Source organism: Solanum dulcamara, chromosome 12, assembly GCF_947179165.1.
Source record: "Solanum dulcamara chromosome 12, daSolDulc1.2, whole genome shotgun sequence".
NCBI lineage: Eukaryota > Viridiplantae > Streptophyta > Magnoliopsida > Solanales > Solanaceae > Solanum > Solanum dulcamara.
Window position 1 is genome coordinate 12,068,156 of NC_077248.1, and position 15,183 is coordinate 12,083,338.

Consider the following 15,183-nt stretch of genomic DNA (forward strand, 5'->3'; position numbering starts at 1 on the left):
TCATATCGCCTTCTGCCTCCCAAGTTATTTCTTATCGATTATTGTTCCACCACAAAACCTTGAAAGAAGGTAAATATTTGGTGCGCAATCTTCTCACCTGCTGATCTAAAATAGCTACGGGCTATTCCTCGTAAGATAGCTCCTCCGTTATCTGCAAATCTTCTATAGGGAATATTTTGGAGGGATCCCCAACACATTTACGAAGCATAGACACATGAAATACCGGGTGCACTACCTCCAGATCAAAGGGTAAGTCTAGCTCATAGGCGACTTCGCCTATCCTCCTGGTAATTTGATAAGGTCCGATATACCGCGGGCTAAGCTTACCTTTTTTGCCGAACCTCATCACCCCTTCATAGGCGATACCTTCAGAAATACCGAGTCGTCAATCTGAAATTCTAGTGGTCGACATCGCTTATCTGCATATGATTTCTGTCGACTCTGAGTAGACAATAACCGCTCTCGAATAAGCTTCACTTAATCGATTAATTATTGTACCATATCTGGCCTAATTAATTTAGTCTCACCCACGTCGAACCAACCAATTAGGGATCTGCAATTCCTACCATACAAGACTTCATACGGTGCCATCTGAATGCTAGAATGGTAGCTATTATTGTAAGCAAATTCAATAAGTGGCAAATGCTCATCCCAACTACCTCTGAAATCAATTACACAGGCCCACAACATATCTTCCAGTATTTGAATAGTGCGTTCGGCCTGTCCATCAAATTAAGGATGAAATACGGTGCTAAGACTCACTTGAGTCCCTAATCCTTCCTGGAACGACCTCCAAAAGTTAGCCGTAAACTGGGCACCTCTGTCAGTTATAATGGATACAGGAACTCTATGGAGCCTTACTATCTTCTTAATATACAATATAGCATAATCCCCAGCCGAATACATAGTCTTGATAGGAAGAAAATGGGTTGATTTCGTCAGTCTGTCAACAATAACTCAAATAGAATCATACCTGAGTAGAGTGTGCGGTAATCCTGTAACGAAATCCATATTAATTCTTTGCTATTTCCAAGCAGGAATTTCCATTTTTGTAACAATCCAGCAAGTTTTTGATGCTCGATCTTAACTTGTTGATAATTTGGACACTGACCAACAAACTCTGTAATTTCTCTTTTTATCCCATCCCACCAATATAAATATTTAAGATCATGATACATTTTAGTAGATCCAGGATGAACAGAATATCGAGTATTATGTGCCTCGCCCATAATTTACTGCTGCAGCCCCACAATGTCGGGTACACATATCCTGCCTTCACATAACAATACCCCATCAGACGAAATTTTGAACTAAGTTCCTTCTTTGTTAAGAGCCGCATCCTTGTACTATAGTAGATTGGGATCCTCAAACTAACACTTTTTACCTCTTCCATAAGTGATGATTCAGCAACATTTTGGATAGAAATCCCAGTATCTCTAGTGTCGGCTAAATAAACTCCAAGACTGGCTAACTGATGAATCTCACGAACTAATTTTTTCTTATCTGATGGCACCTCATTCAAACTGTCCATAGACTTGCAGCTAAGTGCATCAGCTACTACATTGGCTTTCTCCGGATGATACAAAATATCGACATCATAATCTTTCAATAATTCCAGCCATCTTCATTGTCGTAAATTTAGCTCCTTTTGCTTAAAAATATACTGAAGACTCTTGTGGTCCGTATAAATATCAATGTGGACCCCATACAAGTATGCCGCCATATCTTCAAGGCATGAATCACCGCGACTAATTTTAGATCGTGAGTGGGATAATTTCTCTCATGCGGTCTGAGCTGCTGGGAAGCATAAGATATGACTCGACCGTGCTGCATTAACACACAACCTATCTCAATAATAGAAGCAACACAATAAATGACATACCTATATGACCCCTCAAGAAGGGCTAAAACTGGAGCTGTAATTAATTTTTCCTTCAGTAATCAAAAGCTGCATTCACAAGTGTCAATCCAATGAAATTTAGTTGCCTTCTGAGTTAGCTTTGTTAAGGGTTCCACAATAGAAGTAAAATTCTCTACAAATCTTCTGTAATACCCGACTAACCCTAGAAAGCTACGTACCTCTGTAGGTGTGGTAGGCCTGGGCCAATTCTGTACAGCCTCAATCTTCTGTATATCTACCCGAATGTCATCTACTCCGATAATATGCCCCAGCTATGCCACGGAGGTTAACCAGAATTCACATTTGGAGAATTTAGCATATAATTTTTGTTGCCAAAGTATGCCTAGTACTGTCCTCAAATGATCAGAATGCTCTTCTGCTGATCGTGAGTAAATTAAAATATCATCAATAAATACAATCACGAACATGTCAAGGTACGGCCGAAATACCCGGTTCATAAAATCCATAAATATAACTGGGGCATTAGTCAGCCCAAAAGACATCACCCTGAATTCATAATGCCAGTATCGAGTCCTGAAAGCAGTTTTTGGAATATCTGCCTCCCATACTCGTACCTAATGGTAGCCCGAGCATAAATCAATCTTTGAAAAATATTTGGAACCCTGCAACTGATCAAATAAATCATCAATCCAGAGGAGGGGATATTTATTCTTTATAGTCACCTTATTTAATTGTCTGTAATCAATACACATCTATAGTGACCCGTCTTTCTTCCTTACAAATAATACCGGCGCTCCCCAAGGCGATATGCTAGGCCTAATAAAGCCTTTATCAAATAAGTCCTTCAGCTTCTCCTTCAATTCTTTTAGTTCCGCTGATGCCATTCTATACAGAGGGATGGATATAGATTGAGTATCCAACAGTAAATCTATCAGGAACTCTACCTCCCATTCAGGGGGAAGACCTGGAAGCTCATCTAAAAATACATCTGGGAATTCATTGACTACTGGAGCTGATGGGAGAGCAGGTGTCTCTGCTTTAATATCATGCACACGAATCAGATGATAGATACAACCTTTTTGAATCATCTTTTTAGCCTTGAGGTATGAAATATACTTACCCCTCGGCGATGTTGTGCTCACTATCCACTCTACCACTGATTCCCTTGGAAATTGAAATCGAATTACCTTTTTCCAGCAATCAACATTAGCATAACAGAAAGACAACCAGTCCATGCCCATAATAACATCAAATTCTATCATATCTAATTTCACCAAGTCAACTTTAGTGCAACGATCACATATAATCATAGAACAATCCTTATATACCTGCCTAGCTATAATAAAATCCCCAACTGGTGTAGCTACTTCAAATGGCTATATAGGTTCGGGAGTTATCCCAATTTTTCCAGCAACGAGTGGAGAGATATATGACAAAGTAGATCTTGGATCAATCAATGCATATATAGATCCAGAGAAAATCCTGCCATGGCCTCGACCAAGGCCCGCCATTATCGGCATACCTCATCCCATAGAAAGTGCAGCTGGAGGGGTAGACGACAAACCAGCAGCTGATCCTGTCGGCTGAACTGCGCCACCTATATCACTCGCCAATGGACAATCTCGCATGATATGGCCTTGACAGCCGCAAGAAAAGCAGGCTCCTGTTGCTCGGTAGCACTCTCCAAGATGTGATCTCCCACAATAAGAACACCGAGGTATAAGGGGCCTGGACTGACCAGAACCTCTGCTCGTCTGTGGACCTGATGCTCTAGAACTCTGGTCGACCCCAGATGGCCCTACTCCATCAAGTCGTCTGATGGCGGACTGCGTACTCCAGCTTAACGGAGGAAGATATCTACCAAACTACTGTTGAGGCTGCCCGCCTTAGAAATCTCCAGAATACCTCGCTAATCTGGACCTCTTAGGCGGCCTCCTATCACGATCTATACCAGAATGATCTCCCCTGTGCCGGTCCTCCATTCCCTGCACATAGGCCTGTAGTCGGCCAATATCCATGCCGACCTGAGATGCCATCGCCATACAGCTATCAACCAAATAACGATCAAACCCTATCACATACCGATGCATCCTGTCCTCCATATAAGCTATAATAGTAGGTGTATATTTGGCCAGAGAATCAAACTCCAAGTTGTACTCTCAAACACTCTTGCCTCGCTGCCTCAGTTGTAAAAATCTATCAACTCTCGCCAACTACAGCTCCGGGGGCAAGAAGTGGCTGAGGAAAGCAGCTACAAACTCATCCCTGGACAGCTCCCAGGACTCGTACCAATTAATTGTAATATACCATAACCTGTGTGAAGCTAACTCAACAGACTCTGTCTCAGAAGCCCTGACCAGTCTCAATGAGAGCTGTATCTGCCGAATAAAATCCCAGGGGCCCTTCTCGGGCTTAGACCCAAAAAACTCTAGAGGATTACATGTAAGAAAATCGCGGACCCTCAAGCTATCACGCCTGTCATCATCATCACCTCTCTGCCCACGTCTGCAAGCTTGACCTGCTATTATCGTCGTTAGCAGCTGCACAGCCTCCCTTAGCACCCTATCCTCCGCCACAGGCTGAGGAGTTGGAGGCTCGGGCGCTGGAGCCTTTAGAACTAATGAGGGAGCTGCTCCAGGCTCCTCCGGTGGTGGTGTAGAAGACCCCTCTGACTGGGGCATAATATCCAACATAGTCTAAGCATGAGCCTAGGTAGCTCTCGGCCTCCAACTCGTCCATCCTACCACTGCTTTTCCCTTCTGGCCGCTATCGCCTTCTTTGGAGGCATCACTGAAAAATACAACAGCCGATTAGAAAAGGAATTCATCCAAGTAGCACAACTCTAGCGCACGATCTAAGATTCAAAGAAAAGTAACACCCTAAATGTCCTGCAGCCTCCTGTTTATAGATGTGGTGCACAACACAATGATAAAAAGGACTCTACAAGACACGGCCTATAGACACTCCGAGGACAAATCACTCTGATACCACATTTGTCACGACCCAACTCCGGAGCCGTGATTGATGCCCTATTTGGACACCCAAACGAACTTACATACTAAATCATCATATCACAGGAGAATTCTGGTTTAGTAAATTATTTTTTTCAGAATAGAAGGCAAAGTTTTTTAAGCGTTCATGCGTGCAGAAAATATTATATCAAACCAAAAGGGGCGACAGAATACGTATCGTCGGATATGTGCATATATATACAAACATATAGGCTATTTTGGCCGTTATAACATGAGGGATCGCATTAAGACACAAGTCATAGACAAACACGCATACACGACCCATGACCCACACCGATGTCTACAGGCCTCTACCAAAGTATAACAAAAATATATGACGGGACAGGACTCCGTCGTACCCAAATGATCAAATACATAAGAGTGTGTACATCAGAAAGACATATACCAAAATGCGGCTCTGAGTTAATAGAGTACTCTGTAGTAGCAGAAGATGTGCAGCCTACACCGACAAATCCGGAATGTCTGTACCTACAGGCATAAATGCAGCCTCCGAATAAAGGGGGTCAGTATGAAATATGTACTAAGTATGTAAAACACAAGTGTAAGGAATATAAATCGTAACTGAAAGGAAGGGTACAAGGAGCACATACCAAACCAGAACATCAAAATTTATACTGGAAATATATGTACATAATGCAAATAAAATCATGTATAAGGCGTAGGGACATGGTCACCACCCTGGCGCTGGTGACACAACACATCATACTCTGGGAGGTTTCAAATCTCTGTACCAACCCCGAATATATCATATCATCACAGCATGACATATCATCAGAACATATCATATGCCATATCACATCATGTCACCATAGACAGTACCTGGCCCTATGGCAAGGTCTCGGGACCCGTAACACATCATACTGCAGAGTATATTATAGAGCGCATGATTACAAAGCCGGCCCGGGTTTCGACAAACGATATCATAGTAGTATGCATGAGCGGAGTAGTGAGAAACTAATGCAGCACATATATATCAGACATTTCTGAAATTATGTTTGCATTCCCAAAATAGGTATTAGAACATAAGGGGATGATTAGGATATTATTATTATTTTATTTTTAGTTTTTGTAGGAAAAATCATAGGGAAAGGTTATCTCTTTATGTTATATCAGAATAAACTAGATAGGACAACTAGGTGAATTTCAGAGCTAGTAGGCCCACCTCCGGCCAAGCTGAGGTGGCGTACATAAATTTCAAACAGTTGGCCCTACGGAGTCATCTATCAAGGTTGTTGTCCGGTCTTATAAGTAGAAGTTACAGATATTTTCACGTTTCTTTTCAACATACATGAATTTTTAATTCAATTTCACTAAATGGATTTCTAGGAAATATAAGCTCGGATTCTCATGACTAGATTTTTTCCCGAGACTCAAATTACAACCTACTACACTTAGGATATGCAAAAGAAGAAAATGAGGAGCTTTACATACCTTATCCAATTCTTACGCTCACTCAAACTCAAATTCCGTTTCTTACAAAATCTACAAATGGTCACAATTATCAAATGTAAATTATAAGCCTCTAAGAGTTCTATTTTTTTTCTTTACTTGCCTACAAAAATTTGGGCAGCACCTCCCCTATAAATTCAAGCAGCACCTCCCCTATAAATTCAACATTACCGAGAATTTAACTCGGCCGAAATATCAACAACAACAACCACAACAATATCGATAACATCAACAATCACTACAAAATACATCGTAACATTAATAGTCTGTCTTCTTCTTCTTCTTTCTCTTCTTTCTTTTTGTTACACAAAGCAATAATTTCTACTCTAACTTCACACCTTGCCACTAATATCAACATTTCATATTTACTCACTAACTAATTTGAAACCATTTAGACATAACTCAAAAGAAATTAACATTATTCTATACAATATACCAAAAATTCCATCAAACTATAATCCATCCAAAACTTCTACGAACACAAGGAAACTACCAAATCACATTACCTTCTTTCAAATTCGTTAAGAATGGCAATAATTTCCACAATAGAATTCTACTTTCATAATTACATATAAACTGTACTAAAATCACGTAATTCCCTATAACAACTTATAAACCATTTTGAGGTTGTCTCGAATCATGAAACTATTAATTACATCGTAACCGCCATAACGACACAACTAACAACCTAAATAAAGTTCAATTCCTCTTCTCCGAACCATCACACCACATGGCCACACACCCACCCACTTGCACACCCACATGGTCACACACACACATACATTACAATTACATGATTTTCACTTAATTCTACTAGCTACAGCACATACACTTCTTCCATAACATAAAAGATAGAATTCTTACCTTATTCTTTAAATTTCGACTTGCCACAAATAAAATTTTCTCGCTCAATTAATTATACCACATTGAAGAGAGCCTCAAACTTGACAAGAATTCAAGAAGACAAGATTTTTGGATCAAAGTTGAAGAACTTGGAATTTTTTTCCTTTTTTTCCCTCTAGTTTCGGTCTCTTCTTCTCTTAGAAGATGACTTAGCTCTCTTTTGGAGTCTTGAAACTTCTAAAGACAATATATACTAAATAGATGATGAGCCAATTTAATTAATGAACTAAATTTCCAAGACTTGGACCATATCATGTGTTGGGCCTTAATTCTTTTATTACTATTAGTTAAGCCCAAAAGCTACAAGTCTTTTTTTTTGAATGGGCCAAAGTGCGGGATTTAACAGTTTAGAAGAGTGAGACTTGTTCGAGTGCAAGAGTGAACTGTTTATTTCAAGCTGTCGTGGACTCTCCTTTATTCTAGTCTTTTTTCCAGTTCTAAGACTTCAAGAACTATTTTAGTCTTATGACTACATTTTAGGAGTGCTTCCCCTTCCTTATATTGATATTTTGTTAGAGTTTTGTACGGACAACTTTCAGTTCCTAGGATATTTTCCGCATTTCAGTTTGTTGTCTAGATTGTTTGCTTAGTTTATGGGAACTCAGTATTATGTCTTGATTTATTTTTGCTTCCAAAAAATCTTTAACTATTTATCTCATAATTAAGTCTTGATAACTTGGGATGTAAAAATAGTTCTCCACTGAAGGGTTAGTGTGGTGCCAGTCACGACGGATTGAAGTCGTGACACAGCTCCTGACATATTTAAGTATTATGCCTAAAATATATGTTCTATCACAATTCTCATATTAATTGATGTGGAATTTCAATGAACTTAAAAAATAAGGCTAGATAGGTTTGGTTAAAAATCTATTCCAATTGAAAATCAAATCAAATTGCTTTAATAAATTAATTTTATTTAAAAATTTGATTTGAATAATTTAAGTTTTAAAAAATTAATAATATTTGATTTCCTTTAGATTTATTGAAAATAAAACAAATCAAGAAATTCCATTATAATATTTGAATTTCTATAAACAATCTGAAATACTTTTTATACTTTTTCATGATTTTTTTGGGATAATACACAAGTACCCCTTCAATTACAAACGAAATTGCTAGGACACACCTAAACTAAACTAAGGTTTCATTACCCCCTGAATTATTATAAAGTATTATAAACACACCCTTCAGTGCTGAGGTGGTACAAAGAGTGTGTTCACTTTCTTTCAGGCAAGTGAGAGATGAAAAAAAAAGTAGAAAATCTGACTAATTTGACACATGTCCATTTTCAATTGGAAATTTTTATTATTAATTAATACACATAAGTAGTTAATATTAAAACTTAAGTTGATGTCTTTTTAATTAAATTTTTTTCATTATGAAATAGAACCCAATTTTGTCATTTTTAGAAATATAAATATTTTTTTCACAACATACTTAAATTGCCGGTGATTTTTTTTCAAATATTTCATCAATTTTTATAATATTGGAAGAATTTTTCTTTTTCTTTTTTTCTCAAACACTTAACATGAAATTCAATTTTTTTTTTGCATATTAGAGATTTAATTTAGGCAATATATGGTGAGCACAATTTAAATTAAATTCATTTATTTGAAAAAAATAATATTTTTTTAAAAATATTTTAAAGATCTGACGAGATTTTAATTTTTTTTTTGATCGAATAATTTTTTTTAGATCTGACATAATGCTGATGTGGAGGCGAGTGTAAAACATTTTCCTTCATGTGAGTGATTATATAGATTTTAAGGTGTGTTTATTACACTTTAAAATAATTCAGAAGGATAATAGGACCTTAATTTAATTTAAATATGTCCTAAAAATTTCGGTTATAGTTGAATAGATACTTGTGTACTATCTCTTTCTTTTTTTGTTGCTGGAAATAAGCATTTATACTAAACACTGGAAAAATTTAATCATCTATAAATTATTAATAAACCTTACACCTTAAACTCATTGTTTTTTAAAAGAAAGTCAATGAATCCAAAGTCAATTCATTTAAATAGATAAACTTTACACCTTAAACTCATTTTTTAAAAGAAAGTCAATGATCCTAATAAATAAATTTTACACCTTAAACTCATTTTTTTTAAAAAAACAAAGTCATGAGTCCAAATTATTTATTTAAACTAGCAAAATTTGCATTGTTTATCCTATTTTTAATACATCAAATTAAACATTACATAAAATATAATCTCAACATAACTAATACAAATATTATTAATTCAGTATACTAATATATTATATTCACCACTATTCTTATACACTCTAACAAGCGATCCCTAATTGTATAGCGGACGCATGGACATTGATCAATGAGCGCATTGAACATTACTGAAGACTAAATATATATAGTACAAATATCTTATTTAATATTATATTTTTTAATTTATATATAACTAATGCGAATATTAGTTATACATTTTATTAGAGATTATAGTATGTATAATAAATAAACGAATTTTTAATAGATGAAAAGTTATAATATTAGCAATGTAAGATTTTTTAATGCATGTATTAGTACAAGGCTAGTTCTATGCTTCAAATAATAAGGCATATGCCTTAAGCTCTCAATTTTTCGAGGCCCCAAATTTTTATGAAATTAAATTATGTATTAATCTTTTCATTGGAAAAAAAATTATTTATAATAAAAATATAATTTTTTTAAAAAATTATATTATTTTTGACCTTTTCCAAGTAATAGGAATAAAAAAATATAATTTTGCCTTTTTACATTCTGTTCGACAGCACTTACGTTATTCTATTTAAGGGTGTACATAGGTCGATTTAGTTTGGCTTTTCACTAAAAAATAACTAAATAAATTCTGTCGGTTTATTAAATCTATAAACCAAATCAAATCAATATGAAGTTGATTTTTTGAATTTCAATTTTAGTCGGTTCTTTCAATTTTTTTAAATTTTTTAAAATTTTTTCTAATAATTATGCGGTTATTAAAAAAGAGATCAAATGTATTTTGAATTACCTGTGAGATAGAGTAGAACGTAAACATTAAATAATCACAAATCTTCAAAAAGACTTAAAAATTCACGTGTATATAATACTTTCATTGAAATATGAATGTTCAATATGTTACATTTTTAAGATTAAAGGTTGCAGTCAAACCGATTACAAAACAAAATAGAAGAAATTTCACATATAACTATTATAAATATTTTAGTTATGCTCTTTAGTTACAGTTTGAATATTTATGGGTTATAGCTATACTTTAAGCTGTCTCGTTTATATAATTCGCGGATTGTATTATTCATGGGTGAGTTTGTATAATTGAACTATTTTTGTATAAACTAGAAATAACGAATTTATACAAACACAAACATCTTAACTTTAAACAGTTATACAAATTATATTATACAAAATTACATTATACAAAAGTTGTACAAATTATATTATATAAATTTCAAATTATACAAACGTCCGAATTATACAAACTAGAACCGTAATTAACGTTAAATGTTAGTAGCGAATTGTAAACTAGCTAACTATACCGTAATTTTCCCAACAAAATATTTATAAACTTTTACAAGCCAAAATTTGAAATAATATATCTATACATTGAAAAGCATAAATTAATTTAAGATATATTTACAAAGTAGATTATAATTAATAATTTTTTATTAATATATATATATATATATATATATATATATATATATATATATATATATATATATATATATATATATATATATATAATATGTTGGTTTGATTTAGGTTAAATTTGACTTTTTTTCTTTAAATACCAAATCAAATCACAAGTCGATTTTTTTTATTTGACTTGGCTCATCGGTTTAATTTGACTTGACGATTTGGCTTATACATCCCTATTTATGTCCTTTTAACCTTTTTTTTTTGGTGTTCTCTTTCTTCAAACCTTTCATACTTCAAATTTTTGATAAGTTAGACTAATGTTTAATAAAAAATAAGAATCAATGGCCGAAAAGCATGGGACAAAGTGAATAAATTTAATTTTCTTTTTTATTTTTTGTAGATTTTTTAACCTTACAACAAGCATATTAAAGTGGGTATATAAGTTATCAACTTGTTGAATCAATTTTATGATTCTAACTCATGTTTTTATCTAAGAAATTTCAACTTATTACCTATATAATTATGTTAACAATTTATATAATGATTGTATGGGTGAAAGGATGTCGAATTGATAAAATCTTACCTAAAACTAATAATTGAAAAAAATTTATTTAAAGAAATCATTTATAAAAATAAAAATATTAAGTTTGTTTAGATTTTAGGTCTCTAATTAGAAAATATAGCTAGAAGGGTTGTTTCACTAGCAACGTCCAAAATGCCATTACAAACTCAATACAATATTTCGTAATGTAGTAAAAATATGTAGAAAGGGTTCTTAGATATAAAACAAAACCGCATATTTCATTTTTTTCTTCGACCTTGGCATCAAAAGAGCGGATTAAAAACATAATTCAACCTCAAATTCATTTAAATATAGCGAACAATAGCGGGGCTTGAAAATTAATGTCTATTCGAATCATAAGAGCTAACAATTGTCAATATGCTCATATTGGTGTGGTCCCTGCATTAGTATTTAAAAGCATAATTGTCCCTCCAAACCTTTTCGCATCTCCTCTGTCTTATTTATGAAAGATATTTTTATGAAAAAAATATATTTTTTTAAAAATTATGTAATACATATTATTTTAATACACCAAATCAAGCGATATATAAAAAATAATCTCAAAATATTTAATATCAATTTAATTAATATTAACAGTACCGACTTCAATATTAATATGCATTATTCAACACTAGTTTTGTAACGTGAACATTAAGCTCAAGTGGTTGAAAGTATTTTCTTTTCTTTTCTTACTTTTTTCTGACACAGTAGGAAAACAAGTTGGTTAATTGGTGTCGCAAAATAGGAAAGTTTGCGTAAGTTAGTCACTTTTCTACGATGAAGTAGAAAGTATTACTACATTTTTAATCAAATATCTTAAATTCGATGAATAAGAGTTAATTGAGAAAATTTAATCAAATATCTTAAATTCGATGAATAAGAGTTAAATGAGAAAATGTAAGAAAGGACAAAAAAAAAAGAGAATATAGTAGAATATCATGTATCATTAATTATCGAACCACCAAGGTTCATTACAAGACTGGAGTATTCATGTAATTAAGTACTCCAACAGACACAAATACAAAAGAAAGAGACAACGCAACATATATTGTGATGAATCAAACTCGATGGATATATTCATCTTATTCTTCTCTTCAAGTCTACTACCAAATTATGCCTTTGGAAAATTCAGGTTTTATCAACCTTACTGGACCCTGCATGTAATACCAATTTAAATTAACATTAACAAATTGATAGTATGCGATCGAGTACGCATCATTTTGTAACCTGTCAGACCATATAATTTTACTACTAGCTACATAGTGTAGAAATCTGTCATTCTGTATCCCCCAAATAATTATGTTAACTCACTTTTAAAATACGGTAGCAAGAATTATTATATTCCTTTACGTTATCAATCTTCATATATAAATTAAATTAATGTTATATACTTTGAGACTATAAAAAAATTTTATAATGCATGAAATATAGATCTAGTGAGAAGAAGGCAAATAAACGTACTTGGAGCAGTCAGTGGAGGGACTAATCTTGTAAGGGATGTTTACGCCACAAGCTCTAGGGAGACCAGCGGCTTTGCCCGCATCAATTCCCTTGATAGAACTAGCGGCTGATTTTAGGCAAGTGCATGCTGTTTTTCGGTCTGCTGGGGTCTTGGCTGCAGCCAATAGACCCTTGATTCCGCCACAACAGCCTCCTAGAGGGCCACGGCCCGTAAGATAAGGGAGGCAAGGAGCCACGCCAGATGTAACCTGGCCGCAGGTTAGTGCCTCTGCATGGGGTGCAACCACCACCATGCACAAAATAACAAAGCATGCAATTTTGCCTACCATTTCCATTGTTACAAAAATTGAGTAAAGAAAGAAATAGTAGGTGAGTAGTGTGGGAAGCAAAGCTAGTGAGAACTTAGGGTATTTATAGAGAGGAAATTGGGAGTAAATTAATTAATGGAGGAATGAGAAAATTAGTTGGGAGTTAATATTTTTTAAAAAATTCTTTTTTTACATTGCACAGGAGTGTTCACCTCTCGTGTGTGGGGTGTGGGGTGTGGGGGTGGGGGTGGGGTGGCGTGGGTGGGGGTTAATATGGACAATAAAAAAATTACAATAATTCACTCAAGAGGGAGCTAGTACTTTCCAATTATAAATAAAATATGACTTGATAAATAGTGGTAAAATTAAATTCGTGTCGGACCCCAACAATTGGTTTATTTTTATTTGGCACGCCCTCTGGTCCATTCTGAATTTTATTGTATTGGTCATCTTTATTAAAAATATATGATTCAAAATAATTCTCATTTAAAAAATATATATGATTAATTGTATATTTTTATTTTTATCCTTAATAAAAAAATATAAAAAAAATATTAAGGTGCTGTAAAAGAGAGGAATATTAAAAACACAAGTGTAATAAATAAGAATAATTTTAATCAAATTACTTTTAATTAAACATTTTTCTTATAGAATGTGCAAAACAAAAACAAAAATAAAAAAGAGAAAAATCTCGTACTCTCTTCTTTTATGATAAAGATTTGCACAATTTATAAGAAAAATTAATTAAAAGCTTAATTTGATTAATATATTTTTTATTACTTTTTTTATTATTTATGTGCCTCTTGGAATAGCTAATGCTAAAGACAAATTTTAAAAAAAAAAATTAATTATCTCCTGATCGTTTAAATTGACAACTACTCTATTTATCTAACAATAGTTGTCCATTATTATAAATGATAGGAGTATTTTTACCAAACACCCTTATTAAAATACAATTCATCAATGAATATTATTATTTAATATCAAAGGTAAAATTTACACATCATGATAAATTATTCATTGATTTTATAAATTGAACAATTATTATTAAATATTTCAAAACAATGAGATGAATAAGTAAAAATAAAAAAAAAGTATTTTAAAATAAATATTTTTAACAAACATAACTACGTGGGCCAATTTCGAAGGAAATGAGTCATTTTTTTTTTCATGAATCATGATAGCATTATTTAGCCCCATTCTTTATTATGACCCCCATATCGACCTTAATTTCCCTTTAGTTTTTAGGCACCGACTGCAAAACCCTTTTTGAGATGTGTGTTTGACATCAAGGGGGCGTGAGAAATAAAAATAAATAATTTTGAGAAAAATATAATTCAGGAATAAATATTTGATGTCGTATTTGGTTGTCAAGTTGAGGATAATTTATACGTCATTTAGGGGTGTATATGGACCGAGTTGGTTTGGATTTTTTACAAACCAAACTAAACCATTTGTGTCGGGTTATTAAATCTATAAACCAAATCAAACCAATAAAAGTCGGGTTTTTCGATATTAAATTTTCTCGAGTTTTTTGGATTTTTTCTGGTTTTTCAGGTTTATTGAGTTTTTTTGGTTTTTTCGCGTTTCTCGGATTTTTCATAGTATCTAATAAAAAGCACAGAGCAGGCTTCTTAAAAAGAGTTCTAATACAAAATATCAACATATAAGATGGAGACAGAACACTGTTTGAAGTTTTAACTTTATAATATAACTTTATAAGATGAGTTTTTTTGTATATTATTTAGATGGGTTTTTCAAGCTCAAATCTAAATGTAAGAAAGAAAACAAAAATTATGAATTTTTTTTAAAAAATATTTATAAATTATATTTTAATAAATATTTTTATGTATAACATAATTTAAAAGTAGTATATCTATAATCGAATCAGTTTGGGTTCGGTTTGACTTTTTTTAGTTAAAATCAAACCAACCCTTTAATGGTCAGGGTTTTTTTCAAACATCAAACCAAGTCAAACC

General features: G+C 33.3%; 2 protein-coding genes across 2 annotated transcripts; both read right to left on the reverse strand.

Annotated features, from left to right (window-relative positions):
• Window positions 1-3,384: 3,384 nt before the first annotated feature.
• On the reverse strand, window positions 3,385-3,963 carry LOC129875601 (uncharacterized). Its single transcript, XM_055950894.1, has 2 exons — window positions 3,767-3,963; window positions 3,385-3,676 (listed from the first exon to the last, which is right to left on the reverse strand). Exons 1-2 carry the CDS (start codon window positions 3,961-3,963, stop codon window positions 3,385-3,387), a joined length of 489 nt encoding a protein of 162 aa, XP_055806869.1.
• An 8,398-nt stretch (window positions 3,964-12,361) lies between these two features.
• On the reverse strand, window positions 12,362-13,286 carry LOC129876441 (non-specific lipid-transfer protein 2). The gene is made up of 2 exons (XM_055951892.1): window positions 12,897-13,286; window positions 12,362-12,589 (listed from the first exon to the last, which is right to left on the reverse strand). The coding sequence occupies exons 1-2, from the start codon at window positions 13,229-13,231 to the stop codon at window positions 12,580-12,582; spliced, it is 345 nt and encodes a 114-aa protein (XP_055807867.1). The 5' UTR covers window positions 13,232-13,286; the 3' UTR covers window positions 12,362-12,579.
• Window positions 13,287-15,183: the final 1,897 nt, after the last annotated feature.

What these genes read in the sequence shown, in the direction of transcription:
- LOC129875601 (XM_055950894.1), bottom strand. Translation starts at nt 3,963, where the DNA reads ATGGAGGACAGGATGCATCGGTATGTGATAGGGTTTGATCGTTATTTG. An exon ending in AAGAGGTCCAGATTAGCGAG is followed by an intron (nt 3,677 to 3,766) that starts GTATTCTGGAGA and finishes GTCCGCCATCAG; the next exon opens with ACGACTTGATGGAGTAGGGC.
- LOC129876441 (XM_055951892.1), bottom strand. Translation starts at nt 13,231, where the DNA reads ATGGAAATGGTAGGCAAAATTGCATGCTTTGTTATTTTGTGCATGGTG.